The sequence below is a fragment of the Pollachius pollachius genome (assembly GCF_949987615.1).
Source record: "Pollachius pollachius genome assembly, chromosome: 9".
In the NCBI taxonomy this organism is placed as follows: Eukaryota; Metazoa; Chordata; class Actinopteri; order Gadiformes; family Gadidae; genus Pollachius; species Pollachius pollachius.
The window spans coordinates 6538891-6553890 of record NC_136942.1 but is presented as its reverse complement, the minus strand read 5'-3'; the positions used below and the strand labels follow the sequence as shown (position 1 = coordinate 6553890).

Here is a 15000-nt window from a genome sequence, read left to right as displayed (position 1 = left end):
GGGCAACAACTTCCACAAAATGGAGTCAATTTTCAGGTGCACTGTGTAGTATCTGATGCAAACCCACGCAACGCACACACACATACACACACACAAATCGGTGGAGCTAACGGAGCTGCTCTTGAGATGAATGGGTTGTGGTGCCGGTGTGTGGTGTCGTGGGGGGGGGGGAAGGGTCACACCAGGTCAGTCTGCTTGTTATCAGCTCTACAAGGGTAATGCCATGGGCTAGTCAGCCTGAGACTCCTGGAACAATGAAGGGAAGGATCCCACTTGAACCACAACCACCTATTGCAAATGCTAAACGGTACTAAAACGGTGCTGAAAGACCACACTGGAGCAACCGAAGAAACGCATTACAGATCAAAATATGTAAATATATATATAGGACATTATTATTACTCTCAGGTCTTGGCAGCAGGAAAAAGCTTTCCAAATCTTTCAATGCCTTGGATGCACATATTTAAGTTAAAAAAGTACAAACACACATCTAAGGAATATTTGGTGGCGTCATCAAGTATCAATGAATTATAGATCAATGAATTATGTTTTAAAATACATTAACGTCAGCTGAGGATACGTGACACCGGACTGAACCTGGCTAGCGTCCCCCTGTTAGCACCACTCACAGCCCGAAGCTGTCAGCCACAACAGCGTGTTCCAAATTAATTCAGGATGTGAACGTCTGACATCCCTTTCAATTACACATACGCTCCGGAAGGGAATAAACACCCAGGCGAATGTCTCCTTGTGACAGAAAACTGGCTCCTCGTTTCCATAGCAGTCTAAATCCTGTTGCTGAAGACACAAATAGTGGGATTTCTTTCACCTCAACTTAACCACAGGACATAGCAGAAGAAGCCAGGGGGGAACAAAAACAACAAACTAGGCCAACAACACTGGTACATCCCCGACACAAACAAACACACATGGTCGGACCCCCACCCCCCTCCCCTCCAGGCAACATGCAGCGAAGATCCGGGCGGTGGGGTGTCAAAAGACTCCGCCCGAGATATCGCGAAAGTCTTTGATCTGCTTTCCTGGTGCCACAGATGCAGATGAATTATTATTTGATATATCTAACGGATTTCACAGCTCGGGACGGCGTTGGCATGACGGAGAGAGAGAGAGGGGGTGGGGAGGAGGCTGGGGCCGCTTGATCCCGGTAACCAAACCCCCGTGTCGTAACGAGGCTGGAAAACGTCTCAGGACGACGAGGACAGGAAAGGTGAGCTAAAGGACTGTCAGAGCAGGGGCGCGACCGACGGGCTGTTGATCTCGCCGACGAGACCGAAAACATTCTCTCTCCATCGAGCAGATGAAATGAGCCGGCTGACTGCACGAGCCATGGGGCACAGCTTCATTTATAAGCGAAACGAGATGGAAAAAATGCAAAATCAAAAAACACAGTCTGCTCTGTTCACGCGAGGTAACGGCGGTGCGGGGCCCGATGAACAGGGTCTTCTGCTCCACTTGCCAATCGAGGGGCCCCTGGATGATGATGGCGCACGCGGTGACATGACTTGACTATGGCTTTGCAATTACCGCCGCGTTCTCCGCACACTGTCAGAGGGACACCCCGTGCTCACGGAGATAAGGGCCTTCCGGACGCGTTCCCCCGCTCCGAATCAATTAAAACCCACATGGAGAGTGCACAATGTGGGTGGTCCGCACCATGATTAACAGCGGCAAAGTGCTGTCAAAACACCCCTTTCGCCGAGTGGGTCTAAAATATTCAAATGCATTTTGGAATATTCAAACTTCATTTCACTGGAAAATGGAAGAGGCTGAGGTGCAAGCTGGAGGAAAGCTGTTTCAGCGGGTCCTGTGGCTAGGGCGTTTGAATTGCATGAGCAAGATGTCTGGTGCCTTAATAGCCAATGCCGATCAGTGATCAAACCATGGTAACCAGCTCTCTTGGCCTCACTCAAACATCTGTTACCGATATCATTTGTCAGAATAACTTCCTTGCAGCAATTCCCTCGAAGAGCATTTAGCTGGAGAGCGAAGAATGTTCAGTAGAGTACTTTATTATTTGGGAATCAATGCAACTTGTGTCTGGACGGAATTGGTCGGACAAATTTACAGTAAAGTACAACATGTCTTATCACAAAGACGAAAGCGCTACTACTATTGATGCTTTCCTACTACTTCGAGGCTGGAAGACTCACTCACAAAGCCATGAGAGACAGTTATTCTGGTTTGATCACCCAGAGCGGTATTGCTCTTTAATAAACACCTGCCCCTTAATGACCTGCATATGAATTCGATATAAAGCTGCTTGGATAAAAGTTATTATGGCATCTTATCCAGCGATAATCCACAAACGTCCCTTCACTCACTCGCCGACTTGAGAGGGTTTGTTTCCCATATCAGGACACCGGGTCCCCCACACCTTGATAGAACTCAACCACACGCTTTCCTTGCATGGTACACGGATTCTCTCCCTTGATTGCCACCTAACCGTGTAGTGCCTGAAGGCGGCGTGAGGCATCAGCTGGTCAAGCGGACTACTGCGGCCGAAAAGGTCAAGGCCTGCCGGCCGCTGGGACCCCCCCGGGCGGGACCTTACCTTCGCAGTAGGCGTTGTCCTCCCTCATGGGGCTGAAGCCGTCCTTGCACACACACCGGGTCCCGGCCTCCAGGTTCACACACTCAGAGTTCTCCACGCAGCCGTGGCCTTCGGCGCAGAAGTCATGACCTGGGCGGGAGACCAGAGAGAGAGAGACCAGAGAGAGAGACGAGGCGGCAGTGAGACACTGAGGAGAGAGGGAAGTGTGAGATTGAGGAAGAGGTGGCGATCTTTGTACTCTGTTGCGATGACACGAAAGGCCACAGCGCAACGTGAGGAACATGACAAGTGTTGAACTGGATGAGCGAATCATTAAGTCCTTTAAGAAAATACTAAGATGAAAGATACATTGGGTAAAATGAGAAAATAAATATTGTATTTATTTTAATTGCTCTTGATAGTTGCTAACTATCTCAACTTAACTTGCTTCACTTATCACTGTAGACAAGTGAATACATGTACGGACCAAGACCCTGAATGAACCACACTAAAAACGAATGTTATTAACATTGTCATCGTGGTATGACGTTTACGGTACATTCCCGGTACATTCCCGGTACGTTCCCGGTACGGTCCCGGTACGTTCCCAGTACCTCTGCAGACGGTGCAGCATCGGTCGTTCAGCCTTATCTGATCCCCCTCGGAGCATCCTGGGTCTGGGCACAGGGCGGCCGGGAGCTCCCGCCGCATGGTCCTGTCCTGAAACAGCCCAGAAATCCCTCGAATGACACACGATCACACATTACATTCCAGTTATTAATTGCTCAGACTTTTGGATGAATGCCAAAGCAACTAAGCAGTGAGGCTGAGAATCATCAAAATTGTTCTAGCTACAAAAAGCTTAGTAAGCATAGGGCCACTTGACCTGTCTTTGAAAAACAACCAATGTAACACCCAGATTTTCGCCAAATGAATTTGATTGAACATAACCGTACCTTAGCTTCTTGTTTATTAGTATTACTACGTGTGTTTTAGAACCAAGAAGATGAGCCTCGGCGACATAATGTCGCTGTAGAGAACGACCATGCTCCACTGCACATTTGACAATTACCAGTAAACACTTTGACTTTGACGGACTGAGCGCCTGACTTTAATTAAGAAAGTAATTAAAAGCATGCCAAAGGAATCCAGGTCTGGAGGTGCACATGGATTACATTGTGTTCCATTGACTTTGTTTCGCTCCCTCCTTCCCTCCCATTATAAGGGTCACTGTCTTTATAGATCTCCTACTCTCTTTTATGTTTTCAATATATTCCAGTTCCTCCTGCACAGTATCCGCTGCAGCTTGTATCCAGACTTGGTAGTTACGTCACGGAGGAATAAACTGTTCTGTTACGTTCTGCTCCGCTGTTAATCGAAAAAAAACCATACAAAGTTCATTAGTGATGCGTCCTCATTATAAAAGTAGAGGCGTGTAAAAGCTAATTAAAGAGTTCCCCTTTTATTCCCAGCATGGGAGCTTAGCAGATTCCTCAATGGATGCCCTCCCTGTCTCCCTGACAGCTGATGAATCCGTTTCATTAAGACCCGCAGCAGCCAGAGACTCTGAGCCCTGCAAAGCGCTGACTCGCACCTCTTTGAGAACATCTAGGGACCAAGACCCCTTCCACAATGTTGCCCCCCCCCCCCTAAAGTCTGCCCTATCCTTTAAGTCAAGTAACAGTTTTTCCTCTCTTTGTCATCGCAAGGCATTCTGGCTAATATACTCTTAAGCGGGCCTCAGTGGGGTGGGCTTCACCAAAGAGTGAAAGGGGGACTCAGTGAGGAAGTCAAGCAAGCCAAAAAGTAAAAATGAACGCGCAACACTAGAAGAGCAAGTGAAAATGCCTTTGTACACTTTTGGATTGGATCAGAATGGCTCGCTTCAGGACGGACATAAGAGGCCCTGACTTATCGGAATGACTAAACGGCCTATTCAAAATGTCAAGCGTAGAAATAACAGTACGGTTTAGCATTTCGTTAATCATGGAAGGAAAAACAACCAGTTTGAATGAGATCCCACGTTTCCAGCTTCCAAAGTGGCACGTCGGCCTCACACGCTCCAAGTGGAAGCCGTGCTTTATCAAAAGGTTCCCACCGACGAGAAACAGAAAAAGACCCCCCGGCTCAGAAGTTTCCCAGCCGAGCGACCAATCGAACAAGCCCGACCGCATTAAAGTCTCCGGTCCCCGCCAGCAGGCAGAGAGAAGATCAGAGATTTGATGAACAGCTGTGCGGGCGGGGCGGGGAGCAACCTGCGTGGGGTCTGTGGCGCCGCGGTGACTGACAGCCACTTCCTGTCCCGGTGCCTTTGATCTGCCGGGGATGTGCCAGTCAGTTAGCAGGGAGTGCAGAGCCCTGCCAGGTGTGAGGCGGGCGACAGCCAGACAGCTGTCCAAAACTGTCTCCTGCACCTCCCCTGGATCCGTAAATAGGGGTCAGTCGCCTCCCTCGCAAGGCGGGGACGGTGCGTGCCTGCCTGGTGGTTCTTTTTTTCGGCGGGGTTGACAGATGGGAGCTTGAATAGAAATCGCACTTAACGTGCTCCGGTGGATTTTGCCTTTTTCTCAGAGTGGAACTCGTCCATCCAAAGACAATGCCGGAAATCATTACAAATATCTGAAGGCAGGCAGAGCTATGACCATTCCCCGGGGCTGACTTGAAGTAGATGAGCACGTTTAAGCAAGCGCCGTAAGTAATGGCTCCGTCTCGGTGAGACTGACAGTGTGAGTAAGTCTCGCTCTCCTCGATTAAGGGCGTTTGGCTCATAACTTCAGATAGAGCGCCGCACGCTGACAGCCGTGATCGATATATTTAGCTTAAGTGGAGGATGGTCGTGCACAGTGCTCGCGTTGCTCTCCGGTTAGCGTGGGCTACTGTGGGGCTATAATAAGATGTGTGCGAGATGCCACACACGGCCCAATGAGTTAAGAGATTCAATACTTACTTATGAATCATTAATGTTCATTTTTGTTAAAGATGCCTTTGATCAATGCGCTTTGTTAAAGTGACAATGCGCTTTGAGTGTGTGTATACGCTTGTTTGTGTGTTTGTGTGTCAGTGTGTGTTTGTGTGTGTCAGTGTGTGTTTGTGTGTGTCAGTGTGTGTGTGTGGGGGCTGTGTTTGCAAGTTTCTTTTTATGATTTCTGTCTACTTAGTTGTGCTGTTTTAGAAATGTTTGTGTGAGTAGCAGTGTGTGTTAGTGGTTGAATGTGGTGGTCTGTGGCGTATTGCACATCGTGCATGTGTGTGTGTGTGCGTGTGTGTGGTTATATGTGTGCATGCGTCCTTTCGTATATTGTGTTGTGCACAGTGAATGTGATATGTGTGTCTGACCGTGCTTTTGAATGTAGTAAACATTCCTTGAGAGTTGGTGTTCTGTGTGTGTGTGTGTGTGTGTGTGTGTGTGTGTGTGTGTGTGTGTGTGTCGATGTATGCGTGTGCCAACGCATCCACTCTGTTTTGAGAGTTGATGCGTGTGTGTGTGTCTGTGTGTGTGCATGAGTGCATAGTCATTAAAGTGACTTACCTTGCATTCAAACAGCAGACATCTGCCAGAGGTGTCGCGCACGGCTCTCTGATCTCCCTCCACCAGCTCTCTGCTACTGAAGAGGCACACGGCTGGAGAACGCACACACACAGACACACACACACACGGTCAAAGACACACACACAAACACACAATTGGTTTTAAAATTCAGCTTTTGAGGAGCTGTTTTTGTATTCTCTCTGACTGGCTGTGGATTTTTCCTCTGAGCCCACACACATCAATGCTATTTATGAACATATTCCACTCGCCCGTGTTTTTTCCTTATCCTTCCCTTAACCCATCACCATAGAAACATGCAACTTCTGAAGAATTCCACTTAAAACGTAATTACCAGCCGCATAAATCAAGCTCAATCAAGATGATAAATTGCATTTACAAAGGTGAGCCACAGCCATGTAAGAAACAATAGTGCTGAAATAACTAATACTACAAACAGAGGCTCCTGGTATGGTGGCTAGGCCAGTGATAGTGAATACTATTTGATTTGATTTCAGACTGCACATCCCAAAGCGTCCCTGGGGGGGTTGAAAGTGTTGGAACACTTATGTCCAAAGTGGACCTCGATGTTCAAAACTATTAAACATGGAGTTTGTTCACACTGTTGCACGACATGCGCTGCTCATGTGGGCATGGATGGATCAATGATCTCCTTTTCTCTCTGTCTGTACTTCTCTCTGTCTCCACCTCTCTCTCTCTCTCTCTATATATATATATATATATATATATATATATATATATATATATAAATGTTCTCTCTCTTTCTCTCTCTCTCTCTGGCTATAAGGAATAAGGAGGATTGACTGACAACTTCGGTCAATTCTCCGCAGTAGTGGCCCATCATGAAAGTGGGCTAGAGTTCTGAAGAACCACCACAACACTACGCACACACAAAATGCACTTGGAACTTATTTTTCTCCTCCTCCTCCTACTCCTCCTCCTCCTCCTCCCCCCCCCTCCTCCTCCCTGCTCCTCTGGTGGTGAGGACCAGGCCTCAAGCTGCCAGATAAGGCTTTAATTTGGAGAGGGGAGCAGAGGAGACGAGCCGCTGTGTGTGTCTCCCTTTCTCTCTGTCTCTCTCTCTCTCTCTTTTTCTCTTTCTTGCTCTCTCTATATCTCTCTCCCGCTCTCTATCTCCCGCTCTCTCTCCCCAATGCCACAGCATGCGTAATTAGCTGTTCGCGTGTCTACCTCGTTAAGATAAGTGAACGCAGGGGTGTCGCGTTAAAGGCGGATTACCGGGCGTTTTCTTAATTCTCTGTGTAACACAACAACAGATTAGGAGGCTGTGCCGGCTCTGCTGTCTCTCGCCGCGGCGGTACAACACTCATAGGTGCTATTTACCATTTAGTCAATTAGCAGGCGTTGTTATTCAAAGCGCTTTACAGAGGCAATTTCCTTTGGGTTGTCATTAATGGGCAGAGAAGGATTAGGCACCTTGCTTGTGCTCGGGATGTCTACCTGTCTGCAGGTAGACCGCAGACATTAAGGGGTTCGAGCCCGGAACCCTTTCACCGCATAACACCGTGACTAATCTACTTTCCGCCCTCCCCCCTGTATTCATACTATCAGACGTGATTTACTGCTTTACTTCTGTGAATGAATACAAATGAAGTAGTGAGTAGTTAGTCAGTCAGATGCTGAGGCAGAGGATGCGTGTGTGGTAGTGTGTGTTGAAACAGTGTAGTGGTTAATTAGTCTAAGGTCTAAGAAATATGAATACGTGTTGCTATAAGTGTTGACAGAGAGCAAGGTTTGTTACGTTTGATTAAATTCATACACTGCTACAGAATAGATGTTCAACCTTGTCAATTTGTTTTTAAACAAACAAAATGGGGGAGAAAATGAACTAACATGGACATTTCAAAATCTAGCTTTTAATCAAAGCCACATACAGTAAGTTCAGGTAAGAGTAAAAACAGAGAAGGGTGCGTTTTTGGGCATCTGCTCAAGGATGCCCACAGGTTAGGCTGTCGAAACGGGGGATTCAAACCCAGGGCCTTTAGGCTTGAAATCAAGCCGCTAATATATCTTGCCTTTTTGAACTAGGACCTCTGTTGGTTATGTCATCTGGATTTTTGGTCATGTCACATAAACGAAAAAAGCCTGAAAAACGTTTTATTTTATTTTTTCAAATTCCCACCTGAGAAAATACTTTAAGGAACTACAAACACCATTTTTTTTTATATGCTGAAGAAAGATCCACCTAGTGTTGGAGATAACGTTGTAATATGTTAATGCACTTAGCACTCAAGTTTTGTGGCGTTGCCTGTGAGTATTGTTATTAGTACATCCCATAACCCTCGCATGGATTATGCATCCCCAATGTCATTAGTATGTTAGTCTCATTCCCTCCATCTACATACCTCTCCTGTGTCTCTGAACTACACTAACGGTATAACCTTCATCGTATTTTATCCCCATAAATAGCCACTGGAATATATCACCATATCAGCCATCCCTTCTTTGCTTCCTTTTTTTTGCGGTCCCTGACAGGGTGATTGGTAGCCATCTGTGTCTCTGAGCAGGCTAGTGAATAATTGATTGGCCCATGTATATGTAAAGAGGATGGGTAGCTCTCAGGAGGCATGTTAGGGTGGTAGCTTAGCAACGCAGCAGAGAGAGAGAAAGAGAGAGAGAGAGAGAGAGAGAGAGAGAGAGAGAGAGAGAGAGAGAGAGAGAGGGAGAGAGAGAGACAGAGAGCGGGAGAGAGACAGAGAGCGGGGGGAAGAGAGAAAGAAAGAGAGAGAGAGAGAGAGAGAGAGAGAGAGAGAGAGAGAGAGAGAGAGAGAGAGAGAGAGCAAGCGAGAGCCCCGGTCAGTTGTCAGGGGGCGTGCCAGGGGTGCTGCTGTGTGCTAAGAATTTTCAGTTCCTGTTTCCAGACATCCACGAGGGGTTATGTAAGAATGCTGAATGCAACCCTAAATAATTTAAATTGAAAGCATTACAGCCATGAATATCACATGTGAAAACTCACCATGGGTTATTAGCTAAAAAAAACACAGGGATAAATGCATAAATTCAGTATTATCGTTTCTGCACACATTGTAGTTTCTCCCGTTCTGAATACACACCGATATTCATAATCATATTCGTTCATGATCGTAGATTATCGCGTGACAGCAGTATGTGCTTCGCAGCGGAACCACTGACGCATGCATAAACACTGAAGGGCTGATTATGGTTGGACGTCGACGCAACGCCAGGGGGATAACGGACCCATTACGTACTTGCGGACCCTCCTTGCGTCCACCGCAAGGGCCTGACGTGCGCCTCCCAAAAACTGTAACCTCGCGTTGAGGCGACGCTGCAGCAAGGGCTGTGATTGGTCCGCTAACATAAACCCGACGCAGAACCAAAACAGGTTCACGACTGCGTCGAAGCGTCTGCATGGTCCTTGGGTTCTGTCGACGTGGAACCATAATCAGCCCTTGAGTCGGGGGAAGTGTCCCTCTCTGACACCTGTATATGTTGTTGTGTGACTGGTGGGAGTGTCAGCATAGCAGTGGGTTTAGGGTGTGTGGGGGGTGGGGGGGACTCACGCTGACACTCTCTACAGCAGGCGTCCCTCACGTAGGCTGGCGCGGTCCCCACGGGACACTCGGGGGCGGGGCAGGAGATAGCCTCACAATGCACCGTTCCATTCTGGGGGGAGGAGACAGAGAAACACCAGGAGAGAAACGTCAACACTCAGGATGGCCGACGAGGGTGACCGCGTGTGCTGTATGTTTGATCCTGCTAGGTCTGGGTACTTTAATGGGAGCAAACACACAACACAGCATTGATATGAAAATATGATATTGTGAGCTAAATATGTGATAAGAAAAATAATAATGAAAATTTAATGAAAAGATGATAATGACTGATTCCAAATTGATCCATTGTGGATCAGTATACTGTGGATATCATTTTTGCATTCGTATGGGATGTGAGCCGTACCTTTGCTAGTTTTTACAGAAGCTTTTCTTCCCAAACGTAAGTTGAACAAAATAAGCAAAGGAAATGAAAAAAATACGCAAATTCTACAATCTAGATTTTATTAGATTGGCGTATCTACCCATCTTTATCTTCAGTTAAGTCTAACCATCGGAATAATTAAATGGAGATCTTGTCCCTAACTAGGTAACATGCGCCTCTCGTCCCATCTATTTCATTAAAGTGTCTTCCACGGTGTGTGAAGAAATGTCCCCGATATCAACACCTATGTTACTGATCTCGAAAATTGATAACATCTTAATGCATGACCTTTAAATTGGAAAGGTCGCGGCTAATTGCCAAGCATAAGCTGAAGAACATACCCCCGTCTAATGGCTTAATTGGAGCCTGGAATCGTCAACCAGCACGGCCTGCACCCAGCCAGCCAAGACGCTCTCCCCTGCATGATTGCGCAGATCGAATCCCTAATGATAATTATCATCTGTCAGGAGCAATTAGGTGCAATGTACTGAGAGTTATGTGATTTCCCACCGTTGAAGGGGCGGGCAGTGGGGCGCGAAGGCACCCGATTGGCTGGTTCTGGAGCATACCCGGAGCAGGGCGTAACACATTCGTATTCAGAGCCAGACGACTCGTGTTCCACCGACAGGGGCCTGGTGAGGTGTGTTTTATCGGCTGGTGGGAAACTCGATCCGTTCAATGTTTCTTAATAGGGCTTTTTATTTTGCTTCTTTTTTTTCCGAAACACTGCTTACGCCTGGCACATACTAGATGACTTTTGAAATTAGAAAAACATGAGAGAGCACACACCTGAGATTAAGATGAATCATAAAAATGTGATGCGCGTGGGGAGGGTAACAATATAGCCAAACTAGCACCACCACACATTAACCGATTCTCTCCGGATTTGGGGGAGTAAATAGAACTTTAAATTAATATTCACCACAGGAAAATGAGGCAAAATAAACTCTTAGGAACGTCAAAAAATCAGGGCTTTGCTGACCAGAGTCGGGAGGGGGCCATCACCCAGAATCTGTCTTACTATCCCGCAGTGTGTAACATACGTTAGCTGGAAGGAGTGAGTCAGCGGCTAGGGGGAACCAGCCCAGTAGGGGTTAGCCTGAGAGAATCCTGTTGCTCTCCCGGTGATGTGCTTCATATATTATCATCGCTCGGGTAACCGGGGGCAACCCCGCTCTATTCTAAGGGGATAATGACAACGTATGTCAGCCACAATGAGTCTGTCTCACCCTGTCCTCCCCCCACCTCCTCCTTCTCCTCCTCCCCTGATGCCCCCACCCATCTAGCACCCCCTCCCCTCCCCTCCCCTCCCCTCCCCCCACCTCCTCCTTCTCCTCCTAGCCTCCCCTCCCCTCCCCTCCTCTCCCTCCCCTCCCCTCCCCCCACCTCCTCCTTCTCCTCCTCCCCTCCCCTCCCCTCCCCCCACCTCCTCCTTCTCCTCCTCCCCTCCCCTCCCCTCCCCTCCCCCCACCTCCTCCTTCTCCTCCTCCCCTCCCCTCCCCTCCCCTCCCCTCCTCTCCCTCCCCTCCCCTCCCCTCCTCTCCCTCCCCTCCTCTCCCCTCCCCTTCACCCCACACCTAATGAACAGCCTGGTCAAACAAAGCAAGCCCCACGCTGGGATGATGAGGCGCGCGTACATGAACACGCACACACACACACACACACACACACACACACACACACACACACACACACACACACACACACACACCCATGCACGCACGCAAAGACACACACACACACACATCGTAAAAAAGTAAGACTCCAAATATGTTAAAATATAAATAGACATTACACTCTCTATGAACCTCTATTCACACACACACACACACACACACACACACACACACACACTCACACGCACGCACACACACACACACACACACACACACACACACACACACACACACACACACACACACACACACACACAAAGAAAACCTCCACCACCACTAATCCCAGGTAGGGGCCAACATTCATTAACGTCACACAGACACACACACAGACATGCACACGCACGTGACCCAAACCCAGAGTGAGCCCCACCGTGCACGTGCAGTTCCTGCAGCCATCTGTCCATCCCTCATCCTCCCGGTACACCACTCCCTTGACGCTGCAGGTCCTCTCACAATAGCATCCGTCCAGGCCGTTCATTTTCTCCTCCGCCCTGGACAGCTGCCCGTAACACCATCAGCAGCAGCACCACCACCACCACACACCACCACACCCACCGCAGAAATAATGGAAAAAATGAAGGAAAGGACCAGAACAGGAACAGGAAGTCAGCCTCACTCCTGAGCACGGGTTGTAGATCATCATCATCATCATTATCGTCATCCTCATCCTCAATTTAATCATAATCATAATCATCTGTATCCTCATGTGATCCTAGAGAATGCCGTAAGTCAGAAGTCAGGGACACATGGCTCGAGCCAAATGGATATGCATTAAGATCATTATTGAAGTCATTCTTCGGTCCCTAACCCTTTGTGAGCTGGATCAGGTAGAAGACAAACATTGAGCTTATCAAGGACTAGTGAGGTAGGTTTCTAAAGGTTTCAACAGGCCAGATAAGATCCTACGTTAAGGTCACAGTTCTGAAAGAAAAGACGAGGTTGGAAACTAAACACGACAGATTATCCAGGCTTTTGTACCACTATCAAAGCTAGTGAGATGCTTTAGAGATTCAATGTTTCCCAGGTTGCAACACCGCATCGTGCGGCTTGACCTTACCTTGCCGGAGGTTTTGGCCAGGATATCCTGGAGCTCCATAATCTTCTGCACCAGCCCGTGGAAATCATTGCAAGTCGGGCAGGCTGGGAAACGCAAGTCGATGATTTATGAGCAGAACTTTTCACATCACAGGCCGCACAAACTAGAACCAAGACTTTACGTTCATCGGATACATTTTAAATACTACGTGTAGGTGGTAGAACGGGTATTCATTAAAAAGATAAAGCTAATTTGGCAAAGCTTTTCTTCTGGTTAGTGGAGGAGAGCACAATGACATAATTATCCGAATTAATCAATGTTTGGTCTTATCCTGCAAGCCACATGGCCGCTCATTAGACAACACGTTATCTATGCACTAATTTGATGTCTCAGCTATTATTTAGTTAATTGCTTGTGTTTGTTTCGACCTGTTCATGTTCAGTTTTGCCTAAGCAAAATTACACTTTCATAGATACATTTTATTAAAACCTATTCTTCGCCAGTCTGAAAAAACAAAAGAAAAACAAGATAATACATTTGGTTTCGTAAAGGAATACTATGTTCACAGTAACTTGATTAAAAAACGCATCTTAGACCCAGATAGGGAACCTTTCTACGCAGGCTTTGATCTGCGGGCTTATCTAGCCCTCTGAAAGCCTGTACGTTTGAAGGTGTGTGCGTACGTGCATACGCGTGTGCGCGCGTGCGTGGGTGGTTGCGTGCGTGCGTGCGTGTGTGGTCCGTTGAATGTGTGTGCACACTGGTGCGGCTATCCGCGAGGGTGACTCAGTATCGATCCTCCTTGCCCTTTTACTGTTGACGGGTGAATTCATAACAGCCGCCGCGAGCCTGCACAGTGTACACAGTGAGGGCCGACAGAGGGACCGTCCCCCGGCCAGGCTACAGGGGCTGGGGACGGCAGCACAACATCCCAGCGACGGTATCTCTGCTTGTGTTGTTCTGAGGGAGTCTGAGTGTTCGGCGGCTGCTGTGTCTGGGGTTTGAAGCGGTAGTAAATGCAGTATTTGCAATGTAAATAGAGAATCTTTTGAGAACGCTGAATGTTATACACAGTATTGTATAATTTAACATTGATACATTTCCGATGTGTGTGTTATGTTGATGACAAAAACATGCATTATCAATGGATGACAAAAAATAAAAACGTGTACATTACTCAAAATGTTTTCAGACAACAATATGTATTAACTGATACTGTGAGATATAGCAGGGCTGTAATTACATAAGGAGTAACATGCAGGAGGGAGATAGAGTGTATATAGGGTACTTACTTCTGTTGAGGTCTGGACACTGGGAGATATAGCCCTGCGGCATCACTAGCACCTCCACATCCTGCATCACTCCCTACACACACACACACACACACACACACACACACACACACACACACACACACACACACACACACAGGCGGAGGCAGGCACATGCTCACATGCGCACGCACACGCAAGCACACACAAAGGCGCACACGCACAAACACACACAGACGTAGGGAGGCACACGCGCACATACCCACGCACACACGCACACAAAGATTCACATTCAGATACACACACACACACACACACACACACACACACAGGCAAACAAAGACACAGCCAAGGTTATATTTGAGTATAAATCATCCTTTATAACACTAGTATACTGTAGTTAAATATAAAAGGGTTGGATAGAGTAGATGTTGGGTATCTGAGGAAGGAGAATGGGAAGTATGCTGAATTGACAAACATATTACTATCTTCTGTGTGTGTTTGGGTGTGTGTGTGTCTGCGTGTGTGTGTGTGTGTGTGTGTGTGTGTGTGTGTGTGCGCGCTTGTGTGTACGTGCGACCAGCAATAATGTTAAGTCAGCCTGAGACTCCCCCAACAGAATATGTTTCAATATGTTATTGAATGTCATACTGTGCATATTGAGACGTTCATTCGGAGACAGCCTGCTTCCTGGTGGTCCCTCCCCCCCCCCCCCCCCCCCACACAAACCATCTCATAATTGGATTCCAATTGGATGCACAGTGAACCAATACGATCAGTGTACTGTACACAAAACATTTGTCCCTGCCCATCCGGTCTCAAACATGAGACACAGAATCAATTTAATACAAAAGCTCCATTTCATAGCCTTCGTGATAACCAGGACACACACACAAACAGATACACACCAACACATGCACACCCACACACACACACACACACACACACACACACACACCCCA

At 47.5% G+C, this 15000-nt stretch overlaps 1 protein-coding gene across 1 annotated transcript in view; it reads right to left on the bottom strand.

Moving 5' to 3' along the window:
* Positions 1–15000, bottom strand: part of nell2a (neural EGFL like 2a) — a gene marked incomplete at both ends in the record, with an annotated part of 83019 nt that overhangs the window by 49480 nt on the left and 18539 nt on the right. Inside the window, 7 exons of the mRNA XM_079743695.1 lie at positions 2573–2701; positions 3166–3271; positions 6081–6172; positions 9641–9743; positions 12102–12230; positions 12789–12871; positions 14060–14132. Coding sequence (XP_079599821.1) covers positions 2573–2701; positions 3166–3271; positions 6081–6172; positions 9641–9743; positions 12102–12230; positions 12789–12871; positions 14060–14132 — 715 coding nt within the window. The remainder of the gene's footprint in view (positions 1–2572; positions 2702–3165; positions 3272–6080; positions 6173–9640; positions 9744–12101; positions 12231–12788; positions 12872–14059; positions 14133–15000) is intronic.